Here is a 14,072-nt window from a genome sequence, read left to right as displayed (position 1 = left end):
GTTATCAACATAACAACGATGTAAATGTAAAATTGCATTTAGGACACCACATGTAAAAACCGAAATGTGTGTTGCTCTGCTAAAACTTGCAAGTTGTCGGAAATGTGGTTAAAAAACAGCAAATACTGTCGGTTTTATGTTGACGTCAGCGCTACTTTTGGACTTCTTTACCCAGAGTTCCTCACAACACGTCGCCAACGATGACGCGCGTTTGATTAAAAAATATTTTTAGATGTTACTTTTACCATGAAATTGTTACAACCGTCAAAATCACGACTGTATAACCGTAAAATTGGATTCAAGAACCCCAAATAAAGAAACGTGTAGCATATATGGTTATACAGTGACGCCCAAAACTAGCATTGTGGGAAATGGTAATCGAAAAACGGTTTGTTTTTGTTTGACGTCACCGCGACATTTTGAATACATTACCCAGCATCCTCTTGACACGTAGCCTTCCCCGGGCGCGTGTCTGGTAATGCTGTAATTGTATTTTAAGAAGTTACTTTGAACATAAAATTGTTATAATTGTCAACATCATGATATCATAACAGTATGTTAGCATAAAGATAACACATATGAGATAAGGGTTAAAAATAACTGGTCTGATATTTTATTGTGGGAAATGTAGTAAAAACGGCAAACACTGTTGCTTTTATCCTGGCGCCATCGCAGCTCTTTGACTACATTACCCAGCACTACCAATACACGCAATGCTGACGTATGTTTAGTAAAAAGTGTGAATGGCGCATTCACGTAATTATCGTCGGTGTTTGACCAAACACAAAGTACCCATTAGGTAGATTCAAAAACGTTCTTTTTGTGGTTATTCCAACCACCCCAGGAATATTGAAGATGGCAGGAGAAATCTCAATAATTGGTAAGTCGAAATAGCAAACTCCCAAGATATTAACTGTCTGCCTCCCGTCTGTATCTGTCTGAAATAAAATATTGACCTCATTGTATATACAAATATCCTTCAGGTTCTATGATCCTGGCTCTGTTTTTGGCTGGTTATTTGGGCCAGCAGTACTTACCCCCTCCCAAACCCAAAGTGATCGGCCTGGACCTGGGCACGACTTTTTGCTCCGTGGGCGTCTTCCAAGCGGGCAGTGGACAGGTGGAGGTGATAGCGGACGAGGAGGGCAGGAAGAGCCTCCCTAGCGTCGTGTCCTTCACCAACACCACCGTGCTGGCAGGCCACGATGCCGTGGACGTGGCTGACACCAACCCACGCAACACCATCTACGATGCAAAAAGGTTTATCGGAAAGATCTTCACTTCAGAATTGCTGGAGCAGGAAAGTAGCCGCTATCCATTCAAGGTGGGTGATGTATTTGTATTGAGAGTATCAAAGGGTTGCACGGGCCACCGTTATTGTAAACACAATATCCCCTGATCTCAAAGCTACGCGAGGGCAAGGAAAAAACACGGAAACGGGGTCGCACATGAGGTAATCCTCCTTCGTGGACTAAACATTGTCAACATCGACAATATACATAAAAAGTAGCTGAAATTTGTGCATAAAAATCCAAGACAGCAACGACAAAGCTTCTGTCTAAATCAGCCAGTTAAAGCAGTAGGTTCTAGTAGATTCCAGATGGTCGCTTGCTGACTCAAAATGCATATATTGTGCAACATCTCAACTAGTTCTCCCTCGCTAAGCCACCAGCCAGATACCAGGAAAAAAACCCGAAAACAATAGTATAAAGTCGGCATCAATCATAAGCTATTGAATATAAATATGTCTTAAGTCCAGATTTAAACACTTGCAGTGAGGTTGCAAATCTTGTGTCTGGGGGCAAAGAATGCCATAACATCTTTGCCCGAATGGAGAATGCTCTCGAGCCTGCAGATTTCTTCTTGTATAAATCTACAGGCCTATCACGTGATGCTAATTTGAAGAGTTTCCTTTATTAGATTCTCATAAAAAAAATCAAATGACATTTGTGTACTTTTAAAAATCTTTTCATACAACAAAGTGATACAGCAAAAAAAAAAAGCTGTTGACAGATTAAAAATGAAAATAACACTAGCGAGTTCATTGGACTTCTAATAATGTGGCTGGTTATATTGAAAATCAGAGTGTAGTTGATGCACTGCATGATCCTGCTCTCCCCTTTTTAAGTACACCCATGTATTTTTCGAGCATGCTAGCTTTCAATGGACATGAGAGTGAATACTGTTAATAAAATGAGAGAATGATGATGTAGCGTATGACTCACTTTAGCCAAATCAAGATAATAGTAAAATTAAGTCCTGCCTTATGTACAGTGCCACATATTTATCACTCACAAAGTTTTGAGATCTCATCTCATCTCATTAGCTGCACCGTTTATCCTCAGTAGGGTCGCGGGGGTGCTCGAGCCCTTCCCAGCAATCATCGGGCAGTGGGCAGGGGACACCCTGAACTGGTTGCCAGCCAATCGCAGGGCACACGGGGACAGACAACTCACTCACTCATTCACACCTAGGGACAATTTGGACCGGCCAATTCACCTGAAATGCATGTTTTTGGAATGTGGGAGGAAACCGGAGTGCCCGGAGGAAACCCACGCAAGCACGGGGTGAACATACAAACTCCGCACAGGAAGTCTGGAGCTGGATTTGAACCCACGCAGGAGGTTCCCTAGACATGAACTGTGCTGCACATGCGCTAACCACTGCGCCGCCGTGCTGCAGGTTTGAGATCATAAAACCAATTTTAATATCACACAGAGACAACTCAAGGAAATACAAATGCAGTTTTCAAATGCTGACTCAATTTTTTTAAAGCACAAAAAAATCTAGGGCTATCTGGCCCTATGTGAAAAATCCCAAGAACACAATGGACATGCGACGATCCAAAGAAATTCCAGAAGAAATTAAAAAAAAAAGTGAAATCTATCAGTCTAGAAAAGGTCACAAAGCCAATTCCAAGGCTGTAGTGCTAATCAGAAAACTGGAAACAGTGGTAAAGTCTCCCAGAAGTGGTCGACCAACTGAGATTACGGCTCATCCCGGAGGTTACAAAAGAACCTCGAAAAACATCCAAGGAACTGCAGGCTTCGCTGGCCTCACTTAAGGTCAGTATTCATGACTCCAGTATAAGAAAGACACTGGCCAAAAATTACATCCATGAGAGAGTTCCCTAGCAATAACCACTGCTGTCACAAAATAACTCATTTGCCAAAAAGCATCTTGATTATCCTCAAGACTTTTCAAGAAACATTCTTTGGACTGATGAGTCAAAAATTGAATTTTTTGGAAGGTGTGTAGCCCAATGCATCTGGCGGAAAAATTGCTCAGCATTTGACAAAAAGAATATGATACCACCAGTAAAGCATGGTGGTGGCATTGTGAAGGTCTGGGGTGGCTTAGCTGCCTCAGGACCAGGGCAACTCGCTGTTGTTGATGGGATAATGAATTCTGGTGTTTACCAGAAGATCCTGAAGGACAATGTCCGGTCAACAGTTTGTGCCCTCATAACTCAAGCGCCCCAGTCCAATGATGCAGATTTTAAACAATTTTGGAAAGGACAGTTGGCCAAAATTCCCCCACAGCGTAGTGAAAGACTCATTTCCAATGATCTTAATCGTTTGATCTCTCTGCCAAAGGTGGCCCAATTCACTATAAGCATCAGGGGGCAATTACTTTTTCACATAGGGACAGACAGGCCTAGGATTTTCTCTAACCTTAATAAATGGAATCAACATTTTAAAACTGCTTTTTGTATTTCCTTTTCTTCTCTCTGCCTGATACTAAAATTGATTTAATGATTTGGAACCTTTCTGTGTGCTAAATATACAAAAACACAGAAATCAAACTGGGGGCACATACTTTTTCACGGCACTGCCGCTCAAAGCCAACCAATGTCTTTCAGGGACCAAACGACTTATCATCACAAACCAAAGTACGTGTCTGCAAATTAAAACGGCTAAACTATAGTAAGTTAGCTCTGTACTGTTAGTATGTAACCATTAGCCAAGGTCTGACTTGCGGCTAACAAATGTAAGCAGAAGAAATGTATTATTGATAAAATATTGGTAAAGCTGATTTGACTGCATTCTTATCTTCCTTCTTCTTGTGTGCACCAACTCTTACCCGAGTAAAAGCGAACTTCACGAGGATCATTCTGTAGGAAGCCTTTTTTTGGTTTTATTTCGGCAGAAACCTAAATGCAACACAAAGCATTGCATAAGAAAAACATCCACTGTACAGTAAAAACACATTTCGCAGGTGATCTCCAATAACGAGAGTGCCCAATTTGTGATCGCCACCAACGTCACATTCACGGTGACACCCGAGTTCGTCGGCTCCCGTTTGCTTCTGAAAATGAGGAAGATGGCCGAGCGGTACCTGGACAAGCTGGTGGACAAAGCCGTCATCTCGGTCCCTGCAGAGTTTGATGAGAGGCAGAGGGAGTACACTGTCAAAGCAGCCAAGCTCGCAGGTCAGCCATTAAACGCTAACTGACACGACTCGATAGCCCAATTTTTCCCGACTAACATGAAACCGATAAAGGCTTGGACGTCCTGCGAGTGATTAACGAACCGACGGCGGCGGCTATGGCGTACGGCCTTCATAAGGTGGACTCGGTCTTCAGCGTGCTGGTTGTAGACCTCGGCGGCGGGACCCTGGATGTGTCTCTCCTCAACAAACAGGGGGGCATGTTCTTCACCAGAGCCATGGCCGGTAAGATGCTTTTTGAAATCTCGGTTTTGAAAAAAGGGAGAACAAAGTTGAATTCAGATAATTATTGTTTATGATTTAGGCCAGTGGTCAGCAACCACCTCAAGAGAAAATAAAGTCATGTTATATTTTGCTTATACTGTATTTATTCGTGTAAACACGCATTTTTTTCACCCCCAAAAACTCAAAAGTTTGAGTGCGCATCATACAAAGGTTTTACGGTAAAGTACTACCATATTTGAGATTATGGTTGACGACGCGACAAATATTGCTGACCACATTTATTCAGCATTGGAGGGAACATTTATCAATCCCGGATTGCGGCGTCGAGTGCGTCAAATCCTAACCACTGGACCACTAGAGATGTGTATGACATTGGAAAAGGCCTTTGAGTTGATCTCTTTACTCTCTGTGCTATGTTGTACGTTTTCATGTAGAGTTATGGGAAAGAGTTCATCCAAAACAATGTTATGCAACGTGGCACCATGAGTATAAATAGTGTGATAATAAGATACAAGTAAATGCCTTTTCCGATGTCATCTAGATCCCCAGTGGTCTAGTGATTACACAGCGTATTTAGGCTCATTATTATTATTGTCATACTTATTACTAATGTTAGGGTGCAAAATGTTAAGCGGTAAAACCAGTCTGTGGTACAGAAAACATTTGCAGTCCAATAATATAGGTGATGCGGCAAAAATATAACACGATTTTACTAAGAAAATAAATATTACAATTTTATTATGAGTCACTTTTAGATGTGTGATTTAGACTAATTCTTGCATTTCTAACCATTTCCTGTTCCATTTAAAAGGACTGTGTGTATTATTTCACTACTGTATGGCGCTGCTAAGAAGAGGTACCACTGTACGGCTAATTATCCTCAAACTTTGCATATGTCTAGGAAACAACAAACTCGGCGGTCAAGATTTCAGCCAGAGGTTACTTGAGTATACCATCGAGCGAGTACGACAGGAGTTCGGCATGGTGCCTACCCTCAAAGAGGACCTTCACCGTCTACGGCAGGCAGTGGAGGCGGCAAAAATCAAACTTACCCTTCAACCCAACGCCACCGTCAGCGTGACACTAAACCTAGGTGAAGACTCCGTGCCGAAACCGACTCCCTTTGAGGCCATTTTCACTCGTCGACTTTTTGAGGAGCTCAACGAGGACCTCTTTCAGAAGATCCTGGCCCCGGTAGAGACGGTGCTGGCCCAGGGCCAGCTGGACAAACAACAAGTGGACGAGATCGTGCTGGTGGGCGGCTCCACCAGGATCCCGCGGATCCGCCAGATCATCGCCAAGTTTTTCGGCAAGGACCCCAATACTTCGGTGGACCCCGACCTGGCCGTGGTGACTGGAGTGGCCCTCCAGGCGGGCATCATGGGAGGAGCGTGGCCCTTACAAGTCAGCGCCATTGAAATCCCCAACAGAAACCTTAAAAGGACTAATTTCAACTGAGGACAAATATTAAGCACGGTTCTGAGACCACATGAATGTACGGTGTGAGGCATTAAGAACTCGATATCATGCGCGTGGTTGTGGTTTGATTATAGGATGAAAATAGTAAATGTTAGAAAAAGACATTTTCAAATACAGTCCAAAGGCGAACTCAAAACCCCAAAACAATGAAAAAGGAAGTTTATTTGAGTGCGTCTAAGAATCTCACATAATTTCAAAAAGAGCTCCAATTATGATATCAGCCAGAAGATGGTGTCAGCAAGTAGAATATTTTGAAGTTACCTACACCATCTTAGAATCAAATTTTTAAATAGCTTTTTTTATAATACACACTGTCCTTCAAGCTAACATTAGCACTCAAGCTCGGCAAAGATAGCCTGGTTCAAAACATATGGTGCTCGCTATTTTTTTTTTTTTTTTGCTGTTGCGTATTTTTCGTGAGATATGTTTAAAATGCGGTATAAATTATTTTTACACTAGCGTTAAAGGGACAATGTGCATTTTTTTGACCACCTGATGTCACTGTATTGTCTTTCAAATGAATACCAGTGTTTAAAAGCACAGGAAAGCAAACAAACTACAGGGGCTCAAAGTGACCAAACTGCATGATATTTCATTAATTTTTTTTGCCCAGCCTTTCATACGATTTTAGTTTTTTGGGGAGTACTCGTAGCAGCAAGATGGCCCACAATTATAAGTCAGGTTCTACACAAAAAAACAAAAAAGATGATTATTTTATTTTCTTGCATCAAAACGTAACTCAAAATGTTATAAACAAATGAGCGTTCCCCCCCAAAAATGCACCTTTACATAAGTTTATGTATCCTGCTTATTATTCAAAACAATATTGTTTCTTATGATCCAGTTCCCAGCCTTCCTGTGCTGATTTTGCATGTTCTACCCATGCTTGCATGGGTTTTTTCCGGTTTCCTCCCACATTCCAAATACATGTATGTCAGGTTAAATGGCCGGTCTAAATTATCCCTAGGTGTGAATGAGCGAGTGAGTTATCTGTCCCTGTGTGCTCTGCGACTGGCTAGCAACCGGTTCAGGGTGCCCCCTGCCCACTGCTCGAAGATAGCTGGGATGGGCTCCAGCACCCCCGCAGCCCTACTGAGGATAAGCGTTGCAGAGGCACAGAATGATACACTCAGTCCTTTGAAGCTAACATTAGCACTCCAGCTTAAAAACGTCAGCCTGTTAAAAAAATGGGCTCATTTTCTGCTGTATTTTTCATCAGTTATGTTCAAAATGGAATGCAGAAGTTGTTTCCACTTGCATTCAACCACAGTCATGAACTCCTTTACGCCCGTTGACGGCAAAGACATCAAAGTTTTGAAATAGAGTAACTTCCGTGGCCCCTGATTGATTCTTTCCGATGTCTCAGGTTAGGATTTTAAGACCAAGCTTCATGGTGATTGTCCATACAGCTTGAATGTGGTTTCCAGGTCGGATCTGAGTGGCTCAATTTCACACGCACACAAAAAGAATTTTGTGGTTTTATCATTGACATTCCAATTTGGCTTGGAAACAAAAAGGGCCAAAATGCACTTTGGATGAAGGATCTCAGGAAGTGTGTGTGGATTTTGTTAAGGGGGAGCAGAAACTTGTCCAAGACCCTATGTGGACTTCAAGAACTGTTACGATATGCCTACACCCTTCCCTCTACCTCCCTGTCATTTAATACATTAACATGTCCCAGGAATGTTCTCACCCCTCCAGAATGACCAGCGGACAGCCAAAAGGCTGTGTTATTTAAAAGTAACAACTGCCCATCTCATCACCATTGCTCTGTAAATGCGGCAAGACGGGGTTCAAATGGAATGTGGTTAGTGTAATATTGATAGATGCGTAAAGAGACAGTTGGCAAAAATACTACAAAACTAAATATCAAATATAGTGCTTCAAAACAGGGACCTAATATATATTTTTATCTTCATTCTGACAAGAAAAAAAACAATAGAAGAACTTCAAAAACTACTCCAGTATAGCTGATACAAAAATACCATATCAGAAATATTACAACCGAAATACTAAAAAAAATGAACTACAGTAATTGTAAAATAAATATAAAATACTACAAAGGTACTGGTATGAAAATATTTTAAAATAATTCTATAGAACAAGGGTCAGGAACCTTTTTGACCCAAAGAGCCATAAAGCAAAAAATGTTTTAAAAAGAAATTGAGAGAGCCACATCATATATTTTCAGACAAAAATGGAAAAAAACTGCCAAACACACACTCTAGAGTCTAGACAAAAGCTAACTCTTCAGCACATTTTATTTCACTGTGTGTCATTTGATGATATAATCAAATGTATGAAATGATAATAATGCCAAATTCTGTGTCCCGAATCAATGTAAATATGCTATTTAAAATTTGTCTTCCACCTTCAGTTAAGAGTGCTGTGTCAATTTTTTTCCATGAAATTTGTACTTAATAATGGTTTCAAAACAATGTGCATGCAAAGCTCTTTTGTGAAAATGTCACAAATGACTGCAAACGATAAGCCTATCGTGATATTCACTTTCGGTGTAGACTGCACTGAGCGAGAGAGAGAGAAGGAAGTACCTTGCGCTGTGTGCGGGGATCAACCTACCTCTACCGCTCACCCAATCAAAGTCGTTTGCCAGCGTTTTTATTTATCAGTTTAAATGGTTTCTTATTGAACTTCTGCATTAAGTTGCTTCGGCTTCATATGGACCAAAACCGTGATGAAATCGCTTGACTTTGGAACGCCACAGAGAGATGTGCAATACCTGTAGTTACATTTTATTTCGGAGCCATACCTACTCATCAAAAGAGCCATAGGTTCCCTACCCCTGATCTAGAAATACTATAATACAAAATTACTGATATGCCAATTTTAGCACAGAAATACTATAAAAATACTGATACAGTACACAAATATCACGACAGAAATACTAAAAAAGTACTACAAATATTCTATGGAAATACTACAAAACAAAGCTACTGTAATAGTATAAAAATACGGGCTTGTTACGCCCCCACCAAACATTCTTTTCTTCACATCAGCATGCAAAGGGTCATTACCGAGTCGTCCGCACCAAAGTTGACCTCATTTACAGATCAATGGTGAAACTAATCCATTCAGGTGGATTTCCTTTGGGCATTCTATGTAGGAAAACCAAATTGCTTGGCTGCGGTACTTCTAGTGTTAATAACTACTGTATATATCACAAAATGCTTTACCAATTGCAATGTGCCTAGCATTACCAATTGAAACCTGTCATTGACAATATATTTTTGGATTTAAAATGGTTGAATTAACAGGTGGCAGCAGGTCTGCTTGGGTTCATATTTTGTCTCTGCCTTCTGCGCCGTTTTCCTTGTTGGAACTTATATTTTAGGTCATTTAATTCTACTTTAATCATTTTAAATACTGTATATAAACACAACATGAACACGTAATAACAGTTTTTTTAGTCTTCAAAAGCATCATGTTTTACCTGTATTAAAACCTAGAAACTAGAATATACGGTCAACCCCGGGATACGACATAATTCTGAGGTGGAGTTTGCAAAGTAAAATCATAGCGGGGTATAAAAAACTGGTAATAAGATGATGCGTTCCGAAAAACCCAGATAAAAACATTAAAATAACAATATAGTATACAGTATATAGTATAAGTACTACTTGTGTGTAATGTATGTGCATACGTCTAAAATTTAGACTCTAAATGAAAGAACATTTTGATGTGACTTGATCTGGTCAAGTTAAGTCGCGGGTAAATGTAAAAGTGGGTGGAGACACAGTTTAAAAATTAACCATATTTTAACCCACTTGCAGGGATAGTCATACCCCATAGAAGAGTCACTTAATTTTGGTTGCCTTATTTTAAATAATGGTCCCAATCAATTTGTCATGGCCATGCAACATCGTGAGCTGGTCAAGTAGGGTAGCAGGTGGATGGAAAGGTGGGAGGGAATGCCGACGGGATTCGGGATTTTAAAACCCTTTTTTTTTTTTAAAACTTTTTATTTCTCACACACAATTTGACAGAGGTTTGATTCCTCCATCGTACAGCAACACAAACAAAAACATATATACAATTGACATACCCATACATAACAAAAGAAACAACAACAAAAAATAATAAAATAAAAAGTGAGGTGCTTAAACATCAAGTAAAATTGTGTGATAAGCTTCCATCTTTTCTCGAATTGATCTCGTTTCAGTTGAATTCTTGCAGGGCTTTTTCCCATAATGTACATTTGCTTTAATTGATCAAAAATGAGAGATTTTTAACCCATTTGTGGGAATTGTCATGCGCTTAAACCAGGGATCTCCAACCTTTTTCAGACAGATACTTTTTTACTAATAAGCGTATCCAATTTGCTATGCATTTCTAAAATATCATGTTATTATATTGTCATATGTTATCACTGGGTTCATTATTGGAAGTAGTGGTAAGTAGTCTCAGCCAACCACTAAAATAAAACCTCAGCTGTGATTATGGGGCACCATGTTGGAGACCCCTGCCTTAGACGATCGTCTTTAATCGTCTCATTTTAATAATAGTCTTGATTGTCAATTGGTTATGGCCATGCAACTAAGCTAAGGTAGAAATTTGTGTGACTTCTTTGCATTACTTCTCCCTTTAGCATCACTGCAAGTCTTGGAATTAATGATAAAGTTCATTGTAGTAGGTAGTTCAGCCAATAGGGTATCAGTATTTTCATGTTGAAAACCAATAGAATAGCATTTTTGACGATGTCGACCAATTGCAGTCCGCCATCTTCAAGATGTTACTCTTCATATCCCCAAACGCAGCAAAATTTTTGTTTTTGGTTTGTGTTGTCCATTTCACAAAGTGGGGATAATGCCGTAAAAATGCTGTAAACTGGCTAAAAAAATTATAGATTTGTGGCAAAACTTTTCGGTTTAAATCGAAATGTTATGTGTCAGTTTTACCTTACCTAAATTATGCAGGGGGTCTCCAATTGTTTTCAAACTCGGAGCTCCTTTTTTGTTACCAATTAGCGCAAAGGGCAACCACTTTGATATGCCTTCTTAAAATAACAATTTATGCTATTACTATGCTGTGACTGTTATTTTGTTTGTGTCTTGGCATGTACAGCCTGGTGGCGCCCATCCCTCTCCAGGCTAACAAATGTTTCCACTGTTACATTGTTAATTAGATATAGGGTGAATCGAAATGTTATGCAACAGTTTTACCTTAGCAGCACGGCGGTGCAGTGGTTAGCACGTGTGCGGCACAGTTCTGTGATCATTAGATCCTACCTCGTGTGGAGTTTGCATGTTCTTCCCGTGCTTGCGTGGGTTTCCTCCGGGCACTCCGGTTTCCTCCCACATTCCAAAAACATGCGTCAGGAGCATTGTGATTTTCTCGTAAAATTATATTTGTAGTGGTTGACTAAGCCCGTTAAACCCTACTTTTTAATAATTTACCTGGTGACAACATAGTAATAACATGATGATTTGTTGTTTAAGAAATTCAGATGAATAAATTCCAGTTCATGGCGTTTAAGGTTAATCGGTCAGTCCAAATTGGCCCTAGGTGTGAATGAGCAAGTGAGTTGTCTGTCTCTGTGAGCCCTGCAACTGGCTGGCAACGAGATCAGGGTGTTCCCTGCCCACTACCCGAAAGATAGCTGGGATGGGCTCCAGCACCCCCGCGACCCTACTGAGGATAAGTGGTGCAGATAAAGGATGGATGGAGGGTTAACTAGTTCAGGAGGTAAAGCGCTTATTTTAAGATTAAGAGGTCGCGGGTTCAATTCCTGGCTTTTTCGTGTTTTTCGCGGTCTCCATCGACTTGAAAAGCTCTATATAAATGCAGAACATTTACATTTAAACAGGAGCTGAAAACGACTTAAGGTGAGGGACAATGCAAGTATCCCCGGGGTTCTAGTGCATATTCTGTGTGGGATGAAAAAAGTCCCTTCAAACTGACTAGAAATTTTTTCAAACTTTATTTAACTTCCGAGGCACGGTACAATTCAATGACAGAAAATTAACACACTTTACCCTCAATAGTGTCCCTTTAGTTGACTCACGATAGTATTATTCACTTCATATTTTTACAGCAGCAAGTTACATGAAGTCTTTGTAAACACGACCCGCCAAACAGACTCGACTCCCGTTTGTGTTCCGTTGGCTTGCAAAAGACCAGTTTTTATGTGTAGCGTCATCGCATGCACAACACGGCACACTGGCTCAAAAAAACACGCGCACACAACTCATCGGTATGCATAATAAAGTGGTTTAAAAAGAGGAGTACTGTAATACCTTTTTGTCCCAGCTGTTCAGCTCCCATTGAATATGATCATAACTGTTTGTTGCAGGACCTCTTTAGACAGCATTTACTCCATTTCACACTTTCAATACAAATCAGGAGACACAGCAGAATAAGTATTTGAGCTTATGAGCATGGGTGGGCAAACCTTCTAGGGTCACAGGCCACATTCGGTTGAAAAATTTGGCCGAGGAGCCTGGAAACATCCAACTTTACTCATTTATATACACGCAGACTACATGTGCATGTTTTTAAATCCATTAATTTCCCAGAATTGGTTTTGAAATTCTCACAAAGCCAAAAAATGTGTCACTATTTTAAGCACAAACTCTGATCTTTAGTTTTGTAACACTTGAGGAGCATTACTGTTGTAATTTAGTAGTATTTTATAGTATTACTGTAATTGTATTTTGTAGTGTGCCTGTCATACTATTACAGTATTTATGTAGTAATTTTGTCATATTACTGTAATAATTCTGTAAAATGAATAGCTTTTATTCTCATTATACAAGTATGATTAAATTAGAGTGCTTTTTCATTGCAAGTAAAACAGATTAAAGACAAAACGTTAAACAATATGATATACGGTAATTACTGCAGTTGTAACTGGGTGGTATTTATGTAGGATATTTTTGCAGTCCTGTAGGAGTCTTTATGTTGTATTTTTGTAGGATTTTGGTAATATTTCTTTGTATTATTGTAGTAGTATTTTAGTGGTATTTCCGTAGTGGTTTTTTTTATTTTTAGAATTGAGTTATTTAATATGTCCCTGTTTTAGTCACTAAATGTAATAGTTTTGTAGTATTTTGTCGTATTTCTGTAGTATTTTAATAGAATCTATGTAGCAATTTTGTAATATTATAGTGGTAATATTTTATAGTACTTCTGTAGTATGATTTTTGTAGTATTTTTTTGTTTTTATATAGGATTGTTGTAGTATCTTTTCAGAATTCAGTCAACATAATGCAATAATAGACTCCTATTTCCAAGCACTAAATTTGAGATGTAGTTTTTAAGTATTTTATGTAGCATTTCTGTAGTAGTGTTTTGTAGTAGACCCAAGATGGCACCCAAATAAAAAAAAAAACATTTTTTTGTATTATTACTACATTAATTACTGTTATATAAAAGCCTACAGGCCATAGTTTGCCCACCCCTGAAATGCATTTAGGTTCTGTACATAGCATACTTTAAGTCACTTAAATAATAAAATGGCATCAGTGCTTAAAATGAAAAGTACTCCTTTTTGGGAATGAACTTAAAATGAAGAATTGGGAATTCTTCCATTAAAAAGGTCAAGCCGAGGAAATTCCCCGGCTTGGAAAGTGCAGAGTCCGTCGCGTGTCCGCCGAGCTTATTTACAAAAGGAAATGTACACGAGGGGACACAAAGTCATTCCGTAAGTCCTCCGTCTTGGTAGTAGTCGTTGATGCCGTCTGTGTAGGGCTCCTCGCTGCTCCCCACACCGTTTCCGACCTCTGCGGGAGCCCAAAGACATACAGCTGCTTAGACCGGATTAAAGAAGTCAAAACGTTGTACAGTAATTCCTCACAATAACGCCGTTCGCCTATCACTGTGTCGCTGATTTACAAATTTTCATCATGCATAGTGTTCCGATTGGCTAAACAGTCCTCAAGAGAGGAGCTATTGGTAAAACA

The 14,072-nt window shown here is 39.7% G+C and overlaps 2 protein-coding genes across 6 annotated transcripts in view; one reads left to right on the top strand and one right to left on the bottom strand.

The window, feature by feature from the left end:
- The first annotated feature begins 442 nt into the window (after window positions 1-442).
- Window positions 443-12,395, top strand: hspa13 (heat shock protein family A (Hsp70) member 13). Its single transcript, XM_088344932.1, has 5 exons — window positions 443-880; window positions 984-1,324; window positions 4,219-4,432; window positions 4,504-4,674; window positions 5,576-12,395. The coding sequence occupies exons 1-5, from the start codon at window positions 856-858 to the stop codon at window positions 6,130-6,132; spliced, it is 1,308 nt and encodes a 435-aa protein (XP_088201058.1). The 5' UTR covers window positions 443-855; the 3' UTR covers window positions 6,133-12,395.
- The window catches only part of gdpd5b (glycerophosphodiester phosphodiesterase domain containing 5b), a 43,259-nt gene continuing 41,259 nt past the window's right edge, over window positions 12,073-14,072 (bottom strand). For all 5 annotated transcript variants that reach the window (XR_015851457.1, XR_015851458.1, XM_088344929.1 and 2 more), the window contains one exon: window positions 12,073-13,892. Coding sequence is in view for 3 of the 5 variants with exons in the window: in XM_088344929.1 (XP_088201055.1) it covers window positions 13,807-13,892 (86 nt within the window). In the remaining 2 variants the exon portion in view is untranslated. The remainder of the gene's footprint in view (window positions 13,893-14,072) is intronic.

Source organism: Urocampus carinirostris, chromosome 10, assembly GCF_059441175.1.
Source record: "Urocampus carinirostris isolate Australia breed hairy pipefish chromosome 10, RoL_Ucar_1.0, whole genome shotgun sequence".
Taxonomy (NCBI): Eukaryota; Metazoa; Chordata; class Actinopteri; order Syngnathiformes; family Syngnathidae; genus Urocampus; species Urocampus carinirostris.
This window is presented reverse-complemented; position numbering and strand designations above follow the sequence as displayed.